At 38.0% G+C, this 22482-nt stretch overlaps 2 protein-coding genes across 3 annotated transcripts in view; one reads left to right on the top strand and one right to left on the bottom strand.

The window, feature by feature from the left end:
* The window catches only part of LOC121382851 (WD repeat-containing protein 46-like), a 64890-nt gene extending 52766 nt beyond the window's left edge, over window positions 1-12124 (top strand). For both annotated transcript variants that reach the window (XM_041512478.1, XM_041512479.1), the window contains exons 8-15: window positions 521-671; window positions 1381-1516; window positions 3180-3279; window positions 4212-4365; window positions 5329-5476; window positions 7921-8015; window positions 9514-9609; window positions 11421-12124. In XM_041512478.1, the coding sequence (XP_041368412.1) occupies window positions 521-671; window positions 1381-1516; window positions 3180-3279; window positions 4212-4365; window positions 5329-5476; window positions 7921-8015; window positions 9514-9609; window positions 11421-11651 (1111 nt within the window). In that variant the 3' untranslated portion in view covers window positions 11652-12124. The remainder of the gene's footprint in view (window positions 1-520; window positions 672-1380; window positions 1517-3179; window positions 3280-4211; window positions 4366-5328; window positions 5477-7920; window positions 8016-9513; window positions 9610-11420) is intronic.
* Window positions 12125-14911: 2787 nt separating this feature from the next.
* On the bottom strand, window positions 14912-22359 carry LOC121384362 (40S ribosomal protein S18). The gene is made up of 5 exons (XM_041514727.1): window positions 22289-22359; window positions 18665-18763; window positions 17143-17229; window positions 15768-15961; window positions 14912-15028 (listed from the first exon to the last, which is right to left on the bottom strand). Exons 1-5 carry the CDS (start codon window positions 22289-22291, stop codon window positions 14953-14955), a joined length of 459 nt encoding a protein of 152 aa, XP_041370661.1. The 5' UTR covers window positions 22292-22359; the 3' UTR covers window positions 14912-14952.
* Window positions 22360-22482: the final 123 nt, after the last annotated feature.

Here is a 22482-nt window from a genome sequence, read left to right as displayed (position 1 = left end):
GGGCTGCCCCACTTAAATGGAGCAACGAGAACACTGATAATATATATATATATATATATATATATTATTGATCTTTCGGATTAAATTATGTTTGATTACATTTAAGTTTTTCACAGTTACATGGCTACAGAATATATTATATTGTTTCCTTTCATCGTACTATAAACTAAATCATATTTTGTAGAACTTAAAAACATGGATCAAAAGTTATTTTGAGAAGAAGAAAAAATGTTTTATATATAAACAGTGTAAGTCTAGACTCTAAATGACACTGTTTAGTTTGGAGGGTTTAAGAATCCACAATATCATATTGAAACTTGGATCCATTGTTGAAAACAAAGCTAATTTGATTGAAATGAATTTTGTTAATATGGGTGGGGTTTTTGTTTTTGTTATTGGCTTAAGAAACTTTGAATGTGATTGCCTTTTTCAAACCATATTCATTAAACTGCATGCAATATCTTGTGTAGTGTCGACATGCCATTATTCTTTGTTACTTTGCATGATGTGATTGATTCAGATGGCTTCATCAGGAGACAATGTTTGCTGTGGCCCAGAAACAGTGGACATACATATACGACAACCAAGGAATTGAGCTACACTGCCTTCGGATGCTTGACAGTGTGCTAAGAATGGAGTTTCTTCCATATCATTTCCTGCTTGCAACATCGGTAGGTCAGAGACTCTGCTATCAGTTTTAAGACATAAAAAGTCATTATTTGGCTTACATGTGGATTACACTGACCAAAAATGATGAGAACTCATTTTGGTTTTTTAATAGAAATTTGCTTTGAAACTTCATGTATTTGTTCTCCTAACACCATTTTAGGCACGTTTTCTTGAGGTCCTTTCATATTGCACTTTTGGTAAAGACTAGTTTCATTCACTTAAATAATAAACCACAGAATCTGATTCAAACTAATATGGAAAAAAACAAGAGAAAAAATCTGCAATGGTGATCTTAAATTTTTGTATTATAAATATTGTCATTAGCAAGGCTGACACAGGAAAACCTTTTGGTTTAGCCATTTTTCAGATATGTGGAGGATTCCCTTGAAAATGATACAAAAATGGCTAATTTAAAGAATATTTTATTATCCAAAGACTAAATGTTGTAGCCACTTTGTAGAACAATTAGTAACTGGCTAATTTGGCAGTGGACAGGGTGAGCCCTGCATTGGCTATACATTCATGAGCTTTATTTGTATTGTATTTATGCTTTTATGTGCTTCAGTCGATAAATAAACATGGATATAATATTATGAAGCATTTCCAATGCTGCTGACTGTGTCAGAGTTGTCAGGTTTGTGACCCAGGAGTTGTCTTACTTTTACAACATGCTAGGGTTTAATTGAGCAAACATTTCTTATATTCTTTCAGAACTCAAAAGGTTTCTTATCATACATAGACATTTCTGTTGGGAAGGCTGTTGCTGGCCATAGGACCAAACTTGGAAGGCTGGACGTCATGTGCAAGAATCCGTCCAATGCAGTTATACATCTTGGACACTCAAGAGGCAAGTACGAGGTCCCCAACTCTTTTAGACACAGGGTGGGACATAGCCCAGTGGTAAAACATTCACTTGATGCGTGGTCGGTCCAGGATCGATCCCCATCGGTGGACCCATTGGGCTATTTCTCGTTCCAGCCAGTGCTCCACAACTGGTGTAACAAAGGCAGTGGTATGTACTATCCTGTCTGTGGGACGGTGCATATAAAATTTTTAATATCCCTTGCTGCTAATTGAAAAGAGTAGTCCATGAAGTGGCGACAGCGGGTTTCCTCTCTCAATATCTGTGTGGTCCTTAACCATATGTCTGACCCCATATAACCGTAAATAAAATGTGTTGAGTGCATCGTTAAATAAAACATTTCCTTTCCTTTCGTTTACTTTTAGACACACAATAGCATTAACTTTGGTTTGATCTACTGATGGAGACCTAAAGTCAGTTAAAAGTAGGTTTTTTAACGACACCACTAGAGCACATTGATTATTAATCATCGGCTATTGGATGTCAAACCTAAAGTCAGAGTAGCCACTAGAATCTGATTTCACTTATCCTGAGCTATATGTCATGAACAATAATGCATTTATTTCAACTTATTTTCGTGCTTATATCCAATTACGGTTCAAGCATGATATCCTGGGCACACCTCTCAGCTATCTGCGCTGTTTGTCCAGGACAGACAATTAGTTGTTAATTGTTAGTGAGAAATAAGTCGTTGTAGTGGCCTACCCATTGAGTCGTTAAAACTCCCTCTAGGTGGGAGCCGGTACCAGGCTGCGAACCCTATACCTACCAGCCTTATGTCCAATGGCTTAACCACGACGCCACTGAGGCACTTTAATAATGCATTAAGGAAGCTTAATTATTATAGTCTTGAGTAATGTTTACTTTAATACAGTGAAACCCATCAAAACCGGATGAGTTTCTTGGTCCCCCTTTAAATAGCAATACATATCAGAACTGGATCTAAACTGGATACCTTCAAAACCAGACTTTTTACTTGGTCCCATAAGGGGGTGGGACGTAGCCCAGTGGTACAGCGCTCGCTTGATGCTTGGTCGGTCTGAGATCAATCCCCATCTGTGAACCCATTGGGCTATTTCTCGTTCCAGCCAGTGCTCCACGACTGGTATATCAAAACCGTGGTATGTGCTATCCTGTCTGTGGGATGGTGCATATAAAAGATTACTTGCTACTAATGGAAAAAAACATAATAGGTTTCCTGTCTAAGACTATATGTCAAAATGACCAAGGGTTAGACATCCGATAGCCAATGATTTATAAATCAATGTGCTCTAGTGGTATCATTAAACAAAACAAACATTTTGGTCCGATGAGTGTCTGGTTTAGAGGGCATGGTGCCTTGTGTGATTTTTCAGCTTCAGCTTTTTTCTTCCATGAAATAATGTTATAAAATAGAATGGACTTGACCTGAACAGCTGGGGAAAAAACCCTTTATGTTTATTTAAGTATGGGGTAAGTCACATCTGTTTAAGATCATTTCAGCTTTTATTTCTTAAATGGTTATTGAATCCCTGGGCCCATGGTCAAGATGTTGATGACTTTTAAGCTTTTCAAAGATTTATAATAATTGGTGGGGGGGGGGGGGGGGGGGGGGTGGAATAAACAATAAATAAATGTAGTGTTAAATAATTATTTTTACCGTGAACAGGAACCGTAACTCTGTGGTCGCCCAATGTCAAAGAGCCGCTTGTGAAGATGTTGTGTCATGGCACGGGAGTCCGATCTGTAGCTGTCGACAAAAGAGGATTGTGAGTTTCCTTTGATGTGTTGTACTCTACATGCAACTACAAGTTTCAAAGTAATATCTGTGTGGTCCTTAACCATATGTCTGACGCCATATAACCGTAATAAAATGTGTTGAGTGCGTCGTTAATAACACATTTCCTTCCGTCCTTCCTTAACAGAGAACCCCCATTATTATTACATATTTAAGATTAAAGTCGTTATATATATATCTTTGACTGAGCCAGAATACAGGTACCTATATTAACTCATCTGTTGCTAAAATATTTATTCTGTAATTGTACAAAGCTTAGATTGTTTACCCCTATTGACAAAAGTTTCCAATGAATCTGTACAACCACACCCATTTTAGACCTCCATCTTTTACTGGGGCTGGACATAGCCCAGTGGTAAAGCGTTCGCTTGATGTGCAGTCAGTCTGGGATCGATCCCTTTCGGTGCACCTATTGGGCTATTTCTTGCTCCAGCCAGTGCACCATGACTGGTATATGAAAGTCATAGTATGTGCTATCCTGTCTGTGGGATGGTGCATATAAAAGATCCCTTGCTGCTAATCGAAAAGAGTAGCCCATGAAGTGGCGACAGCGGGTTTCCTCTCTCAATATCTGGGTGGTCCTTAACTGTATGTCCGACGTCATATAACAGTAAATAAAATGTGTTGAGTGCATCGTTAAATAAAACATTCCCATCCTTCCACCTCTTACCGAGGCATCTCCTTTATTGCTTCACGTAATATCATTTAGGAGTGTGGTACAGTCAGTTACCACATACCTTTGCTAGTAGTAAGCATGGTTATTGCACACTTTTGATGTTGTGTTCGACAGCCAATAGTCCCAAGTGTGAAAGAGCTATAACCATGCATACAACAAGTTTATGTGGTAATTTTAATTAACTTAACATATAATTAATTATAATTTTCTAAAATTACCTGTTTCAGATACATGGCCACCTCGGGAGTTGACAGGAAGCTCAAGATCTGGGACCTTCGCACCTACAAGATGTTACAGTCATACAAACTAGCAGCAGGGGCCACAACTCTAGCTTTCTCACAGCGTAATATGTTAGCTGCCGGCATTGGAAACATTGTACAGGTATTCTTAGCACACAACTTACTCAGTGGCGGATCCAGAAAATCCATTTAGTGGGGGGGCCCAGTGACATGAGGTGGAATGCCAAGGGAACTTTGGGGGTGGTTTGGAGGAGGATCGTAAAAAAAATTAATTTAATATATAATAAAATTATAACTATCACAAACTTTAGGGGTGGCCCTAACCCCCTGGGGCCCCCCTAGATCCGCCTCTGTTGCTCTCTTACCATGTCCCATTCTAAGTTGATGCTCCACGACTGTCCTGTCCAAGACCACTGTTTGTGCTGTTCAGTGTGTGTGCTGGTATTCTATCGATGTTATGATCAGTTAAACAAATTCATAAATGCAGGCCCTCGGATTTCACGGAAACAATTGTTTCAGTAAAATCATGGAACTGAAATTTTGTTTCCCGTGATTATTATATGAAGTACGACTATTCAACAACAATAATATAATAATATATATAATTAATTATTTTTAAAAAACAGTTTCCGATGGGTTCCCATGATTACAAGGCACGGAACCGAAAACGTTTCCCCTGAAATTTGAAATTCTATGGCATGTAAATGACTGTTACAAGTAATGTTAAATGTAATTACTTTATATAATGGAATTGATGTAAATATGCTGGGAATTGGGCTTGTTTTCATGTGCACATAAAGAGAGCAGTGGTTTTCCCAGAGGCAAAACGAATAGCAACCTGCTACTTCTAATGTGTGTAACCAAGCACTTTGACAACATGTAAGCGTCTTACGTAAATTGCTGCTACACTTTTATTTGGCGAGTGCTGTGCTGGTTTTAACAACGTTTGAAACTTAAAAATACACTGATAAAAAGTTACCTTGAAAAACTTCCAGTTTTGAGGAAATTCTGATTTACTGAGGGGTTTCACTGTGATGAAATTTATGAGAATTAAAACAATAGAAAAATGTCATTTGTTGTGTTACCTGATCTCTGAATGTTGTAGATATATGATGACTGCTGCCTCAACACCGCCAGTGCTCCATACATGTGTCACAAACTGCAGTCGTCGGTGTATGGGACAGAGTTTTGTCCGTACGAAGATGTGCTCGGTGTCAGTCATGGGAATGGATTTACCAGTCTCCTAGTACCAGGTAGGCCCACCATGGTCTTAAGAGTTAGTCCCAGTACCCGTCTGGGCCCTGTTCCACAAAGCGATCTTAGCACTAAGCTTACCTTAGTGCATAAGGTAGCTATGCACTTAAGGTGATGTTAGGGCCAAGATCGCATTGTGGAACGGGGCCCTGGATTGGATGTGCTAACAAATCTTTTTTAGAATCTGGTCAGGGGCCTAGCTTCCATATACGCAGGTACGCACCACCTAAGATTACAAATATTTTTATTTATTATTAAAATATATGATGTAAATGCGTGTATGTGTATGCGTTTTATTCCATCGCCAAAAAAGTCTGCGTACCACCTGAAAATGCCAAGCTAGGCCCCTACTGGACATATGGTTCTGACATAAAATAGATAAAAGATACGAGACTTTAATAGTCTGGAGAACACCGGCATCTGTCAATTAAAAATTGGCATAAACTATTTATGAGTTACATAAAAACAATTTCAGGAAACCCATTTTATTTTTGCAAAACGTCACGACGAAGCAAATTTTCTAAATTTAATACACAAATGAAAAGTAGGTCATGCATAACTAATAATATTGCTCGAACAATTTTCAAAGGTCTGGAACTGCTGAAGTTTTGAATCTGGACTTTTAAAAGTTTTATAAGGACTTTTTTAATATGCAAATGACATGCAGTGTGAAATAGACTCCATATTTAGACACCAACTGTTTCGAGTTTGTAGCCTTCTGTAGTTCTCTGGATTCAAGCGTGTCATTAGTTAGCAGAAATTTTCAAAACTGAGGTCTGAATCAATACAAATAGTAACTGAAAACATGTGGAAACTTTACTTAGAACAACCAAAGGTATCCATACATTATCAAATAAAAGTTTATTTTGCATTGGTGCAAAAATAATTAAGAGGAACTAACCATGGGTTAATTTAACTGGGCCCTGGTCTGTGAATATGGGTTTGTGAATAAACATGTGCAGAATCACATTTTGTGTAAGCTTACATGTACCTCGGGCATAGTGAAAACCAAGATTGTTCACAAGTGATAGAAAACACGAAGTACTGCCTGTTTGGCAGGTTTGGGTGTTATGGTAATCAGAGCTTCTAGAATTTTTATAAAATCCACTAGCCATGGGATCAGTAATTTTAAAAATTGACTAGCCACGATTAAAAATCCACTAGCCCTACTTTACTTTAAAGTAAATACAATTTTACAAATAGTACTAATCAGATATGTCACCTAAAGAGGGAGATAGAGTTTAAAAACACTTTAAGATTGGGGAGGCGGGAGTGGGGCCAGGATATTCATATTTACAAAATAGACTTAAATGCAGCAATTGACAACTTTTTTTTTCTATTAGCTGTTGGGCATGGTAATAATAGTTATTTACTAGCCCAACACTGAATATCACTAGCCACGGGAGTGGGGCTACCATAATCTAGAAGCCCTGTCTGGCATGGTAATAGTAGTTATTTACTAGCCCAACACTGAATATCACTAGCCACGGGAGTGGGGCTACCATAATCTAGAAGCCCTGTCTGGCATGGTAATAGTAGTTATTTACTAGCCCAACACTGAATATCACTAGCCACGGGAGTGGGGCTACCATAATCTAGAAGCCCTGTCTGGCATGGTAATAGTAGTTATTTACTAGCCCAACACTGAATATCACTAGCCACGGGAGTGGGGCTACCATAATCTAGAAGCCCTGTCTGGCATGGTAATAGTAGTTATTTACTAGCCCAACACTGAATATCACTAGCCACGGGAGTGGGGCTACCATAATCTAGAAGCCCTGATCCCCTAATTTTTTTTTTTTTCATTATTCACTAAAGATCATGATTTTAATACAGTAATCTGTAATAAACTGTTCTTCATTTTGATTAATGTTGTTATCATTAAGTTTGTTCAAGATTTCCCATGGATTGAATATTATGCTAATACTTTTGTTGTTTTGACTTGTGCAGGGTTCTTACACTTGAAAAAACCCATAAAATTCAAGAACATTTCCAGGACTTTAAAAAAAAAATCCAGAACATGAAATGTTCAATCAACGAATGTTTTTATAACAAATTGTTGTCTGAATTTAGACAGGTTATAAGAACAACCAAAATAAAGATTAAAAAAAAAAAAACCCACCAAATGTTTGGCTAAATTTCCAGAATAGTCAGGGGTGGGAATTCTCCTCGGATCAGCGGTTTTCCTCTCATGTAACATTGCATTTCCTCACATTTTAATCGTCCTTGCCCCCGGATCACTCTAGATTTCCTCGTTTTTTACAGTTCACCAATTCCCACCCCAGCACAATAAATTTAATGTTTTTTCCAGGACATTCCAGGACTGGATTTTAAAATCATAAAATTCCAGGACATTCCAGGATGCATAAGAACCCTGTTACGTTGGTTTATCTTTGCTTTGAACAAGATCTAACATCTATATTAATTTATTAATTTCTTTTAGGTTCTGGGGAAGCAAACTTTGATGCCCTGGAAGAAAATCCATTCCAGACAAAGAAACAGAGAAGAAACGCCGAAGTCAAGATGCTGCTAGATAAGGTAGGTTGATTCACCCATTCATTGCAACTTATTTTTGTCCTTATATCCAATTACGGTTCAAGCATTCTGTCCTGGGCATATACCTCAGCTATCTGGGTTGTATGTCCAGGACAGTGGGTTAGTTGTTAGTGGTTAATAAAAAAGAAGAGAGTATAGTGGTCCTACACCTACCCATTGAGTCATTAAAACTCGCTCTGGGTGGGAGCCGGTACCGAGATGCAAACCCAATACCTACCAGCTTTACGTCTGATGGCTTAACCACGACACCACTAAGGCTGGTAGGGTATGTTGATGAATGTATGTGTATAAATGTCAAGAGATTTTTATGCTTTTTCCTTTGAATGTTATTAAACTACATATTACACTGTTAACTCTGTTCAGTATAATGTCAAGTCATAAAGGTTTAAGAATAGGGTTCATATTACATGGTGTGAAATGCTAACAAAACGAAATAATGGATTACGCCAACACCAATGGTGTCATGAAGCCCACCTTGTTACAGACATTCAATTCACAATGTTACGTCTTTATACTTTATGCAGACATCACAACACTAATGGTGAATGAAATTTGGTTTCCAATATCAAATGTTCCCTCATTTCTTTCTCGCAGTTTATGACCCGTCTGTGATATATTTAATCCTCATAGGGTTTTTTTAATTTGGTGTCATATTTGTTTTTAGGGATTTCAAGATCTGATAATTATAGGATACTAAATGAGCTTCCATTTCGTATCATGTTTATGTCCAGAGTGAAATAATATTCAATTGCCAATAAATTATTTCATGAGGAACATAAACATGATACAAAATGGTAGCGAGTTTAATATCCTATTTATTACCCACATTCAATCTTAATTTTTATCACTCAACTCGTTTAGTTGACGTTCCTGTAAGGTTGTGTGCAGCAATCAATCCCGTTGAAGTGTTATGTCCCACGTTGGCCTATGCCAAGGTACCAAGATATTTTTAACCATATGGGTACTATTATTGTACATTAATGCTCATGTGTTTTGTTTTTGTATCCAATAGTCAAAATACATCTCCAAAAGACTAAATTATATAATTTATGTCAGGGGCATAGGCTGGGGGTGGGGTGGGGGGGGGGGGGTTTCGTCTGGAACACCCCCACCACTCCGCTGATGCAAATGGTCCGTTTTCTGAACATTTGGAGTTTCTGGTGGTGCAAAAACAAAATAGAAAAAGGGTCCACTTGGTTCATATTCGAACCCCCCAGGTCCAGATCATGCTACGCCCCTGTATGTGTGTGTTTTTGTTTTCTGTGAATGTAATGTGGAATTAATTAAACAATAACAAATAATGTGAGGATCAAGTTCCTCGTCTGTGATGCTAGACATTCAGCACATACCAGCTAATTAACCAATGTGCTACTGATGTTAATAAAAAGAAAATCCATCATTTCAGACTTGTGACAAAATCGGTTTAGCTTGATGTTTCCTGTGCCTTTTTGTATGAAATCTATGTGATCGTTTGTTACAGATACAGCCAGAGATGATACATTTGGATACCACCAAAATTGGTCAAGTGGACATGAAGTCATTCACACAAAAAGTGGAGGAGAAAAATAAGCTACTGGTAGGTCAACATTATGATTCCATCATCTCCTCTATCCCAGGGCTTTCGGAATTATTATAAAAATCCACTAGCCATGGGATCAGTGATTTTTGTTAAAAAAAATTTTTTACTAGCCATGATTAAAAATTCACTAGCCATACTTTAAGTAAATACAGTTTTACTAATAGGAATAATTGGATATGTAAACTACTTAAAAACCCTTAGATTTGAGGAAAGGAAGGGGCAGGATAATCACAATTTAAAAAATACTTAAGGTAGTACTAAACCAAATAACTTCCAGCTGGGTCAGAGTTCGAGATGCAGCCAACTTTTGATAGAGAAGTGAACACCACAAGTCCTGTGATTGGTTATAAATGTGAGTGTTGGTTGTAAAAAATAATAGTTTCATCTGGGTAAAAACAAAAATGCAATTTTATTTCATCTAGTACCAATGTGTCAAGTAGTCTCGTGCTTGAAATATGTATGGGGTACCTGTAAAAAAAAAAGTACTTGAATTTTGTGCGGAACTAGGGTAGTCATAGATGCTACCTGTTATCTCAGAAACGAGCAGCTTGACCCCCAATTGTTTCTGATTCACTTTAAGTGTGAGGGGTGGTAGTATTTATATATGTGGCGTTTATGTTGATCGATACGCTGCAGGTAGGAGTTTTAGCCACATATGTTACTATTGTCGTCTATGGGATTTGATTTGGTAGTATACACCGTAAATGCAGCATTTCATAACCAAAAAAGTTCACTAGCCATCGGGCATGGTGATGGTATTTATTTACTAGCCCAACACTGAATATCACTAGCCATGGGAGTGGTGCTACCATAATCTAGAAGCCCTGTACCCTGTCTATCATTCCCTGCAAGAATGCTCAATGCCAGTTTAATATATCAGATACATAAGAGTATGATTCAGTCTATCATAGCCCAGTACCTACAAAGTATGTTTTAATCAGGTCACTTCAGTTCAATATATTTTCTTGATACAAATGGAGGTGGGATCTAGCTGAGTTTGTAGAACATTCACCCGAGATTCTTGGATCAAAGGATTCAATCCTCTTGGTGGACCCATTCTAAGATTATAATTTTTTCTGTCCAAACCAGTGTTCCACAATTAATATATCAAAGGTTGTGGTATGTGCTTTCCTGTTGGTGGTGAAGTGCATATTAAAGATCCCTGCTTCCACTGGAAACATGTAGCAGGTTTCCTTTGAAGACGGTATGTTATAGTTAACAAATGTTTGACATCCAACAGCCGATAATTAAATCATCAATGGGCTTTAGCGGTGTTGTTAAACAAAACAAACTTTACTTTGATACAACAGTTATGTGAACACCTAGAGAAAGGTCTAAAAGTAAAAATATTGGAAAAGTACACTTTGTTACAGAGTTGAATTAAATTTCTTTCATAATACAGTGAAACCCCTCTAAACCAGACACCCTTAGGACCAAGACAAATGTCCGGTTTTAAGAGGGATCCAGAGGTTAAGTTCTGTCCTGGTTTTTAAAAAGGGACTCTGTAAAATGTCCAGTTTTGAGGGAATTCTGGTTTAAAGAGGGTCCGGTCTTGAGAGGTTTCACTGTATACCAACAACATTTTGTTCTAACTTGATGTTTCTATATAGTGATTTCCATTAAACAACTTGAGGATGACACCAATTGTTGAACAGTTTCCTAACGTCTACTTGCAAGAAGATTCACAAAATGGCAAATGGTCCTATAATATCTGTACTAAAAATAACACTTAAGAGCTCTTCTTCTTCTTCTTTTTTTTTTGCATTATAAATGTTTAACTCATGATTGTTAATTATATCATCTTTCAGTTTATGAAACCACAGAAAGCTGAGTATGAACCAAAATACAAGAAGAAAGGTCGCAGTAAGGCATCGAAGGTGGAAAAGCGTAAACAAGGTGTGCAGGTACAACACAAACGGGACTTCATACGCAAATCGATCCAACTAAAACAGAAAGAAGCACAGTTAAACAAGCAGAATGAAAACAGTGGACTGGCGAAAACTAGTGTCCTGGATCGGTTCGCTCGCAAAGATTCCTGATGTTTGTCGTTTTATGGAACATTTACCATTTTACCAGTAGGATGAACTGGGAAGGTGCACTTTATCAGTAGGATTGATCACTGTTCTAGAAGAATTGGATGTACACACCCACCCCACCCCCGTTCCAACAATGGACCTTTGCACCAACATCAATCTGTACTCTAGTGGTGTTGTTAAACAAAACAAACTTGTTTTGCGTCAACATAGCTCTACTGTTGGCAATTACATTACATTACATACATCCCTACCAAGTAATTGTATACCAGCCTAAATAGAAAATGGGAGATACAAAAGAGAAAAACTAAAATATGGACCTGTGGTTTGAATTTTGATTAGTATTTATTAGGTTGATGTTGACACTACAACCAACATTCTGGGAGCTGTACGGTGGGCAATCTCATCTTGTGACAGAAATATGTCTGCAGTTCATTTCACATGTTTGCATTTGTAAATAAAAGTCTTGTTTATTTCAAGTTTGTTCGTTAGATTTTGTCCAAGACGAAGCAGGACGTATCCCAGTGGTAAAGCGCTTGCTTTATGCGCGATTGGTCTAGGATCGATTCCAGTCAATTCTCGTTCTAGCCAGTGCACCACGACTGCTATATCAAAGCCTGTGGTGGTATATGCTATCCTGTCTGTGGGATGTTGCACATAAAAGATCCAATACTAATAATGGAAAAATGTAGCAGGTTTCCTCTCCAAGACTACGGTATATATATATATATAAAAACTACCAAATGGCTGATGATCAATGTGCTCTAGAGGTACTGTTAAACAAAACAAACTCAATTTATTTTTGTGCTTCTATCCAGTTAAGGTTCAAGCATGATGTCCTGGGCACGCCTCAGCTATCTGGGCTATCAGTCCAGGATGAGTTAGTGATAGAGAACGGGGTGCAGTGGTCTTACACCTACCCATAGTCGTTAAAACTGGCTCTGGGTGGTAGGGTCTCCAAAGAGTCCTCGAGCACGGGTCGAGTCTAGCAAGTCTGTTCTACAGGACTCCAGTACCCGTGCAAGGAAGAGTACTTTAATTTAATTATACATTTTTACTTAATTTTGCCATATGCTTACCGCCCGTTACATTATATGGCTATGAGACATGGAGAGAAAACAAAAGCCGGATGTGTGGAATGAATGAATGAATGTTTAACGACACCCCTATACAAAAATACACATCGGCTATTGGGCGTCATAAAATGTTAAGTAGGCTCTATATGGAAGACAAATGTGTGGAATGCAATATAATGGCATGATTTGGTATCAATATTCTGTGCTGGAATTAAGATTGATAATGTTATTTTACTTTATTCCTTAGTCTCATTATCATCTAGTGTACTGTTACTGGTTATGGTTTAATAACTAGCCTGTATCGAAGAGGTTCAGGTTGATTTGTAACATTTTAAATATAACGTCAATATTCGACGGGCGGTCTAAGAAAAAATAAAATAATAATAATTTAAATAAATTAAATTATTTAGCCTAGGATTAGGCGAAAAGGGTTGGGCCTTCAGCCACGGAAACATTATTATAGCATTTATTTCAGGGTTAGGACGGTCCCATCGAGGATGGTGTGTGCGTGTGCCGAAACCGCCTACCCCAAACGACCCTTATTACTAGCATCCCCATAAACACCCCCACCACCCTCACAACCGCTGTCCGCTCCGTTTCCGACACCCCCTTCTATTTTTTAATTAACATTTATAGAAAATTAATATAAATAGAAAGTATTTCCGTATAGTACAATTGAAAGACCAAATTTATTAAAAGTTAAAGAAACGGCCGTAAATGGCTTAAAAGAAATTGATTTCATTCCATCCTGCGGATAGCCCGAGTACTCGGACTGTAAGAGGGCTAGCTGGACATTTGGACGATTATTTAGCCCAAATAATCAGCCAAATGTCCGTCTAGCCCTCTTACAGAGTACTTGGGCTATCCAGCGGAATGAATAAACATTTGTCGTGAGACTCATTTATATAGTCCAGGCAAAATCGTGAAAGACCCATCACAAATTGCAAAAGGTTTTAATTTCAACTGTATTTAACTCAGTGTATTACAAAATACTGCTGGACCGTCCCCGTGGTCGAAATAAAGCTGTCCCAAATGGTTTAGCTGGTCAACATCACCAATCACATTTTTTGATCCAAATTGTCACCTTTCCGATTTGCATGCAATGTAAACAATTGATGCGTAATGGGAAGGAACGTTTGATAAAACGTCGGCACATTTTAAACGGAAGGTTTTTGGAATTTTAATGTTGGCTTTCTCAACTCTTGGTAAAAAGGTTCAGGATCTCTCATATGCATTTTTCCACAAATATCTGATTTAATGATTTAAAGCACTAAATATCGTTATGGATTATATAACAGTAGGCAACAGTGGGCTTACCAGTTCTGTAGGTCTGTACAAATCAAGTTTTTTATGGGAAAAGATTTTCGAATATGTGCCCCATGATCAATCTGGAACAATTTTTCCCTAATGATAATGGATTGTTATAGTCCATCCCACAGAGAATGCCTTTGTTTCATGCTACGGAATTTACTACTAGTTATTTACTTCCGAGCCAAATGTTTTCTAAATTGGACACAAAACTAGTTGTTTTAAATTATTTCCAAAACACGTTCTCTTCTTCTTCTTACATCAAAACAAAAAAGAAATTTACAAAAATAATTTTTGTAGGATGGGACACACTATAAATAACCAGCAACAGACTGTTGGTTTCACATCTTGCAGACATTACCAGAAATTATCGTTTCCGTCACATCTGGAGGTCTGAGCCACGCTAGATGCCAACAAGGCTGGTTATCCCCACAATTATCTTAAACAGATAGATACAATTATTTCAAAATCATCACGATGGCTCTACCCATTAAGTAAACACCCTACATGTAAATATACAAGACCATTTCACAAAAGAACCAGGCACACAATACAAACACCGAGCACACCCAAAGGCTCAAAACCGCTCAAATATCACACAATATGCTTTCTAACAACTCAACAAGTAGCTTTCAATTCCTGCTCTACAAAATTAATTTCAACCCTTCCCAATTTTCTGCCCGATTTACACAAATCATAGAAATGTCCCATTCTGCACTAATTATGTATATATATCAAGAGACGAAAAAATACCTTCAATTTAATTTTAAATCTAGAATATTACTATTTTAGGGGTTTTTTCATTAACACACACAATAGCCGATGTATTTTATGTGCTGGGGTAACATTAATTTTCACCAACAATAAGGCAACAACCCAATATGCAGTTCATATCCCCATATTTATTAGCTTTCTCAACAGTTCTATTTCTTCTTGGCCACACCAACTGTTCTTCCACGTCGACCTGTGGTCTTTGTGTGTTGACCTCGTACACGCAGTCTGGAGAAAATAAAAATGGTGGTTTTAAGCAGTGTTATGACTAGGAGTATTTCGGCTTACTAACAAAATACTGTAATATTTGCATGCAGTATCTATTAGTTCATATATATGGCTACTAAAATTTCACTGGGGTTATTTAGAAAAACATATGCCAAGTATGGCAACTGCATTTATTGTGTTTAGTATTTAACTAGTAATGTATTTCTATGCTGATGCACGGAACATTCGTGTACCCTTACTAATCATGTTGCATAAATTTTAAAATGTGCACATATTATGACATATTTGATATATTCCTAGCAAATGTGGAGTACAATATATTCAAACTGGCTACATTTCAATTGTAATTTTTTTTAATATGCTCAAACAGTAAGAATTAAAAACCCACAGCATTGCCAATTGCCAGTGGGTAAAACGAGTATGGCACAATACCCAAATATGTTTGCAGATTTATTTCTTAAGTTAACTTTTTGACAAAATTAATTATTCTTTATCATTACTGTATGATTTTCTTAACCTAACCCTAAACTTAACCCATTTTCTTTCTGTGGTTGCATTCAATTCCATAGCGATATCCAAAAATTTCTTTCTGGCAGATTACAGATGGGCTATTGCTGGGGTTTTACTCCTAGAAGCATTTCACAGTACCTAAATTAAACTTTAAATTGATACCACCAGTAGTAACTCTAAATTATGGATAACACCAGAAGTATCTGTAAATATATAATGAGATGCGTACCCCCAGAAGTGTCTGAGACCTCTGTGTGCTCGGATTTTCTTCAACCGTTCGAGATCCTCACGAAGCTTGTTGTCCAGCACGTTGGCCAGCACCTGTCCGTACTTGCCGTCTTTCACGTCCTTCTGTCTGTTGAGGAACCAGTCGGGGATTTTGTACTGACGTGGGTTCGACATCACTGTGATTATTCTCTCAACCTTCAAAAACAACACTTCACAAGGTAAGTATCGTGACATGGTTAAATGAGCAACAACCAAAAGTCAGCCATCGGTATTTTGTCTAAGCAAATGATAAGGCTTCTAATTTCACCCAAATTTAAGATTAGTTTTCGTTGTTTTCAAACAATGAATGAATGAATGAATGAATGAATGAATGTTTAACAACACCCTAGTAGGAAAAATACATTGGCTATTGGGTGTCAAACTATGGTAAATGCAAACATGAAGTTGTATTTTAAATAGACTGTAAATTTCCATTTTATTATAGTTTTATCAAAAACTGACGTAAATGGAATAGTTGTATTAACATAATAATGAAGTTAGCAGTCTTAGCTTAGGTTTTTTACAAGATGAAATCAACAAGCATTTAACACGAACCTGAAATCAGCAACATCATGGTGCAAATTATGAAGTTGTTGGGAGTGGGGGAATAGAATTTTTTTTTTTTTTTAAGGAGCAATTTAAACCAACAGCTATTTTAAAGAGATAATGAGCTCTATTTAAAAAAAGTATTAGCTCCTCAATTTTTATTTGGAAAAACAAATGAAGACAAAAGGAAAAACCCAAACACCCACCCTCCATAAACATCCACTCACCACATTTCTGTAGGTTTGTTGATTGAATATAATAGGCCTTAGAAGTGGGGATGGGTGGTCGCAGGTCACTGGCCTCCAATTCTGATGATAGTGCATCTCCCCCCCCCCCCCCCCCCCCCAAAGCTAAAAAATCGAATATAGTAAGTGCCCTACACCCACTGCTCTATATAGTACTGTGCAAAACAATTTTGGCTAAAACATTTTCATCATGACTAATAAAAAATCCCATTTGGCTAAAAGATATTTTTTATCCAGGGCGAGCCCTGTGGAACAGGAAATGGCCCAATGGGTCCACCGACTGGGATTGATCCTTGACCAACCATGCATTACACTAGCACTTTACCACTTGGAAAATCAATGGTGAGCAAAAACTGCTCTCCTAAAATGATGTAGGAGAGCAATTGCTTTTAGTGTACAAATTCAGACATTTTCAGTAAAGAAATTAGCAATATATCAGCGTTAGACAAGGCGAGCCTATCTTTGTGTACATAAACGTTTTCTGAGCAAACACATGAGCAAGAGTAATTGCTTGCATCAAACCGTAAGAACTGATGTGTCAAATACCTCTTCTTCAGACAGTTCACCAGCACGCTTTGTAAGATCAATGTTCGCTTTTTTGCACACAACATTGGAAAATCGGCGACCAATACCCTGAAAAGAAAATGGTTCTTTTAATCATGGGAATTAACTTTTTCCTTTGCTTTAGAGAAACACTTCAAACAACTTTAAAAACCATTATTATAAAAGTGTTATATGTCTGTAAAGCTAACCAATATAATACTACATAATATAATACAAAATCATTTTAGGTATGTTCTAAGAAAATTCTAATTCTCTTAATATTCCTATTTTAGACTTGCATCATTGTGATAACTCACATACCTGGCTTTTAACTATTATTTTTACAACTTCAGCAATAAATTGAAGCAACTGATTGTTATTAGGCAGTGTTAAGTACTTTTGGCTATTATGTAGTTTTTTGCCATTAGCCAACACAACACAGAGCTGGGCGGTATTGAAATTTGAGGTTCGTTATTGATATTGGTATTATTTGGCCGATTTACCTCTGTATTGGTAAGGTATTCGGTATTAACATAATACCAATATGGAGTGGTATTTTCTGTATACTCTACTTTAAATACATGCCCGAGTTGAGGTTCACCCACTAATTTCATCTAAATAAAATGAACTAAACACAGCTCAGGTCATAGGGTTTTACGTGCACATTCAGAACTAGCTGTTGTAGTGCACGCCTGGGTCAGCTCCTCCGTCTAGGACAATAAAAGGGTTGGGGTGGGTGGTAGAGGGGACCACCCATGCTGGCAAGTGCAAGGATGCACTCGGCAGTCCGAATGGAATTGGTAACGGGCAATTTTGGTGCTATTGAATTTTGAATCTTTTAGAATTAAATCAAAAAGGAAAATAGTGCACAATTTCTTGGAAGGCATCTTGGCTCATTTTTGAACGGTTCATCGAAAGAATTGTTTTTTTTTGTATTTGTCAGATATATTGTTATTCAATGACCTGAAACCTTTTTCAATACCGAAAATTCTATATTTTGAAATTTGCTCGCTACACTAAATCAGTATTGACATAACACCGATACACCACCCTGCTCTAAAACACTTACAATTTGTTTTCTTAAATTATCTTAATGCCTTAAAATAAGATCTAATGAATAAAGTATCAAGTGTGTTTATGAAGGAATGATGATAGTTGTAAATTTTGTAAATGCTCCAAAACCTGCTATAGGTTACTACTAGGTCCTAATTTATGGCAACTTGCACCGCTCTAGGTGAAAGCCATATCATACAATTGTCACCATGGATTTATCGCCAGGGTACAATGTCCAATTGGATTGGGAAAATTAGCACGAGTAAATCTTACATAGGATATGTTTTCAGGCCACTGAATGATGCAGTACACCAAGTGTTAAATTAATTTATTAGAACAGGCATAATGAAATATATATAATTGGTATTTTTAGCATAGAAACTGAGAATTTTCAGTGCCACCATCTTTTGGGAAGGGGCCTATATTCAGACTCGCAAAATGCTTGAATAAATCTCTGGTCACTATATTTTACCTTTATTGAGGTCATTGCAAACATAATCTTGGTCTTTCCATCAATGTTGGTGTTCATAACACGCAAAATATGCTGGAATTTTTCAGGAATAACCAACGCCTGAAAAATAAACAAGTCTGTAAATCAATATATACATAAATCAAGTTAAGAATTGTATTTCGTAAGCTGCATTTTCACCTCCCCACCTTAATTATCATTTACCAGGAAAGAAAAGGAAGATTAGTTCTACACATGGTTATAAGTTTATGTATCGTCCAAATAAATATTTAATGCAGGGATTCTAGAAATGTTCCACTAGCCATAAGATTATTATTCTTTTTTTAAATGGCCATGATTAAAATTCACTGCCCTACTTTAAGTTCATACCATTTTACTAAATAATATACTCTTCAAAAGAAGAAACGCAAAACCACATTGTCGTAACATTTGGAGAATTGATTTAATTATTGAATGGTGAGTCCGATAATTACCAAATGTTGCAGGATTGTTCACAATTCACTCTAGTCCATTGTGAGTAAGTGATAGGACACACCACCAAGGTCAAGGTCATCTGGAGTCAATACCGGGTGTGGCCTGCGCGTGTGTTGACAACTGCCTGGCACCGCCTGCCCATTGAAGCAACCAGAGTACGGATGACGTCCCGGGGGATGGTGGCCCACTCGGCCTGCAAGGCTGCTGCCAGCTCGGGCAGGGTCTGGGGCTGTGGTTGTCGCTGTCGGTCCAACTTGTCCCATAGATGCTCAATTGGGTTCAAATCCGGTGATATCGATCGCCAAGGAAGGACATTAATGTTGTTCTGTAGGAAAGCCGTTGTGAGACGTGCTGTGTGAGGCCTGGCGTTGTCATGTTGGAACACTGCGTTGGCGTTTGCCATAACTGGAACAATGTGTGGCCGGAGGATCTGGTCAATGTAGCCCTGTGCATTCAGGTTGCCCTGCACGTGGACCAGGTCAGTTCTGCCAGTGTGTGAGATGGCTGCCCACACCATGACACTACCCCCGCCGAATCTGTCCACTTCCTGCACGCAGTTTGCCGCATAACGTTCACCACGACGCCCTATACACGCGACATCTTCCATCATGACGTCTGGAGCAGAAATCGGGACTCGTCACTGAACCACACCTGTCTCCATCGCAGTCGAGGCCATTGTCGATGAATCTGGCACCACTGCAGTCGGAGTCGACGGTGTTGTGGTTTTAAGATGACACCTCGAACTGGACGTCTGGCACGAATTCCTACCTCACGTAGGCGGTTCCGTACGGTCTGGTCGGATATCCTGTGCAAACCTGGTATTGCTGCGGCTGTGGAGGTGGCAGTAGTCAATCGTTCCCGAAGGTGGCGTACCCGGATGTAGCGGTCCTGCCCGGGGGTAGTGACCCGTGGTCGACCGGATCTAGGGAGGTCACATGTTGATCCATGTTGCTGGTAACGGTCCCAGAGTCTGGAGATGGTGCTTGGGGACACATGGAATGCCCTGGCAACGGCCGTTCTGGATTCGCCTGCGTCTAGTCGGCTGATGGCATTGTTTCTCTGCGGTTCACCGAGACGTGGCATGTCCTGGATTGTCAACTGTCGGCCAGATACAGAGGCCAGGCAAGCGAACACCCTGCACTTTTATACTGTCGGTGTTCATGTTGCACGTGCAGACAACGCACGTGCAGTGGCGACATGGTTTGCACGTGGCTGCGTTTTTGCGAATATTCACATTTTGGCAACTTTATTGTACAGTAGCTGCGTTTTATCGAATGTAACCGTGGGAATGTGTTTGGGACATGCAATGACCTTATATTCACAAAGCATGAACCGGTAGGAAACATAAAATCGGAGTTATAACCCATTTGTACCCTTTTGCATTTCTTTTTTTGAAGAGTATAGTAATAATCAGATATGTCACCTAAAGAGGGAGATAGAGCTTAAAAACACTAACATTGGGGACTGGGTTGGGGTCAGGCTATTCATATTTACAAAAAAAGATTTAACTGTTTCATTTCACAAATTGTTTTTCGCTAGCTGTCAATTATTACATAAAATTATTTTGCCAAATGAAAATAAAATTCACCAACTGCTTTAAAAATTTGCAATTGGCGAATTTGGCAAGTGCCAGAGCTAGCCCTGACAAGATTAGGTTTCATTCAATAATAACAAAATATTGTTCACATTTTGTAATCCAATATCACGACGTTGTTAATTAATGTAAAAAATTTATATCTTGAACATCGAGTTAAATTTCCTCCATAATAGAATCTTTATGTCTCCATTTGTTGCACCATTTCGTTTGAGAAACAGGTTAAACATGTAGCCCGAGTACTCTGACTGTAAGAGAGCTAGACGGACATTTGGACATAAACACGCTCTCATTACAGTCAGAGACCAACCTATGTCTTTTTTTGGCAATTCCTGACTACCAAACGGTAGGCAACGAGTCCCGCTCTAATACCACAACAATCCTATGTTTGACGTCAAATACCTTTACATCAATAATTTTCGAGTTAAGTGATACAAAAAAATCCACATATTAATCACTAATACACATACTATAGAAAGAAACCCGACAGCACCCACATTCAGCTACGCTTCGTGACACTCCGTCGCAACAATTGCACTTATGTCCAAATGTCCGTCTAGCTCTCTTACAGTCAGAGTACTCGGGCTAGTTAAACATGGTGCCACAAGTTTTGAATACCAGCTACATATAGGGTATGCAACAATATTCGAATGTAGAAAGAACCACCCTTTCTACGTCCCTTCGGATTAAGTTGTCGCTAGTGCACAGAGCACATGAAGTCAATACTTTTCTTTACGTGCATAGCGAGTTGCTTCCCTCTACTTAGCAAATTTAAAATGGTGGGGATATTTTATACGGTTGTCGTTGAAGATTTATTTAGTTAATAATGACGCAAGTACTTCAATCAGCACTTAGTGAGTACAGTAGGTTATACATTTTTGGCGTGTGTCTATTTGTTGCACTATTTTGGTTGATAACAGTTGAAACATGGTGCCACAAGATTTTGAATACAGGTTATATATAACAAGATCTGGACATAGAAAGTAAGAAAGTACCACACTTTCTATGTCCCTCTGAATTAAGTCGTCTCCAAAGGCAGAGCAATTACAACAGTCCAGCCCTCAAATGCATGGTAAGTGTACTCTGGCTAGGCTCTGCCATTATCATGAAGTATTCTAAAATGAATATCCATGTAATACACATTCAACGACAAAAAAGCTATAACCGTCTGAGCCCGAGGTCTTTTCATATTTTGTTTCCACCGACCCAATTCCAAAATTATGAAAATAAAAAGTTCCGTCCTTGGTCAGTTGATGTTCATGAACTGGTCAACAGTGTAAGAATCATTTTTTCTTTCTAAGAACGTTATAAAAAAAGTCATTAAAGTTCGTTTATTTAGGTAGTGTGGAGTATGAAAGTTCTCAAGTGCGTATGTTGACGTGACGAGTACTTTCGTTACATGTACTTATTCAACAAGTTAAAAGATGTTCAACATAAATTGATACGATAAAATACTGCTAACATATTCATGGTTACAAATAAAATGGTGTCTAATGTTATAATGCAACTGAAAGTCACTGATGATTGGATTTAAGTGACAAAATAAATATTTTCCCCACCATGTTGGATATGTTTTGCGGAAAAGGAAGAGATATATTTATTTCAACGCATGCGCGTCTTTCCAATAATAGTCTCGATAATTATAGACAATAAGGTTAAAATCGAATAAGAACGTTGATCATGGAAGACGAGCCGTTTCCTTGTTCGGATATATATATATACACAGTATAATACACAACTAAAATAATAATAA

The sequence above is a fragment of the Gigantopelta aegis genome, chromosome 10, assembly GCF_016097555.1.
Source record: "Gigantopelta aegis isolate Gae_Host chromosome 10, Gae_host_genome, whole genome shotgun sequence".
Lineage (NCBI taxonomy): Eukaryota > Metazoa > Mollusca > Gastropoda > Neomphalida > Peltospiridae > Gigantopelta > Gigantopelta aegis.
This window is presented reverse-complemented; position numbering and strand designations above follow the sequence as displayed.

Excerpts from the sequence above, each read along its gene's own strand:
- LOC121384362 (XM_041514727.1), bottom strand. Across the intron at positions 17,230-18,664 it reads TTGCAATGACCTCAATAAAG|GGTATTGGTCGCCGATTTTC; the intron begins GTAAAATATAGT and ends TTTTCTTTTCAG. Across the intron at positions 15,962-17,142 it reads GTGAACTGTCTGAAGAAGAG|GTTGAGAGAATAATCACAGT; the intron begins GTATTTGACACA and ends TTGTTTTTGAAG.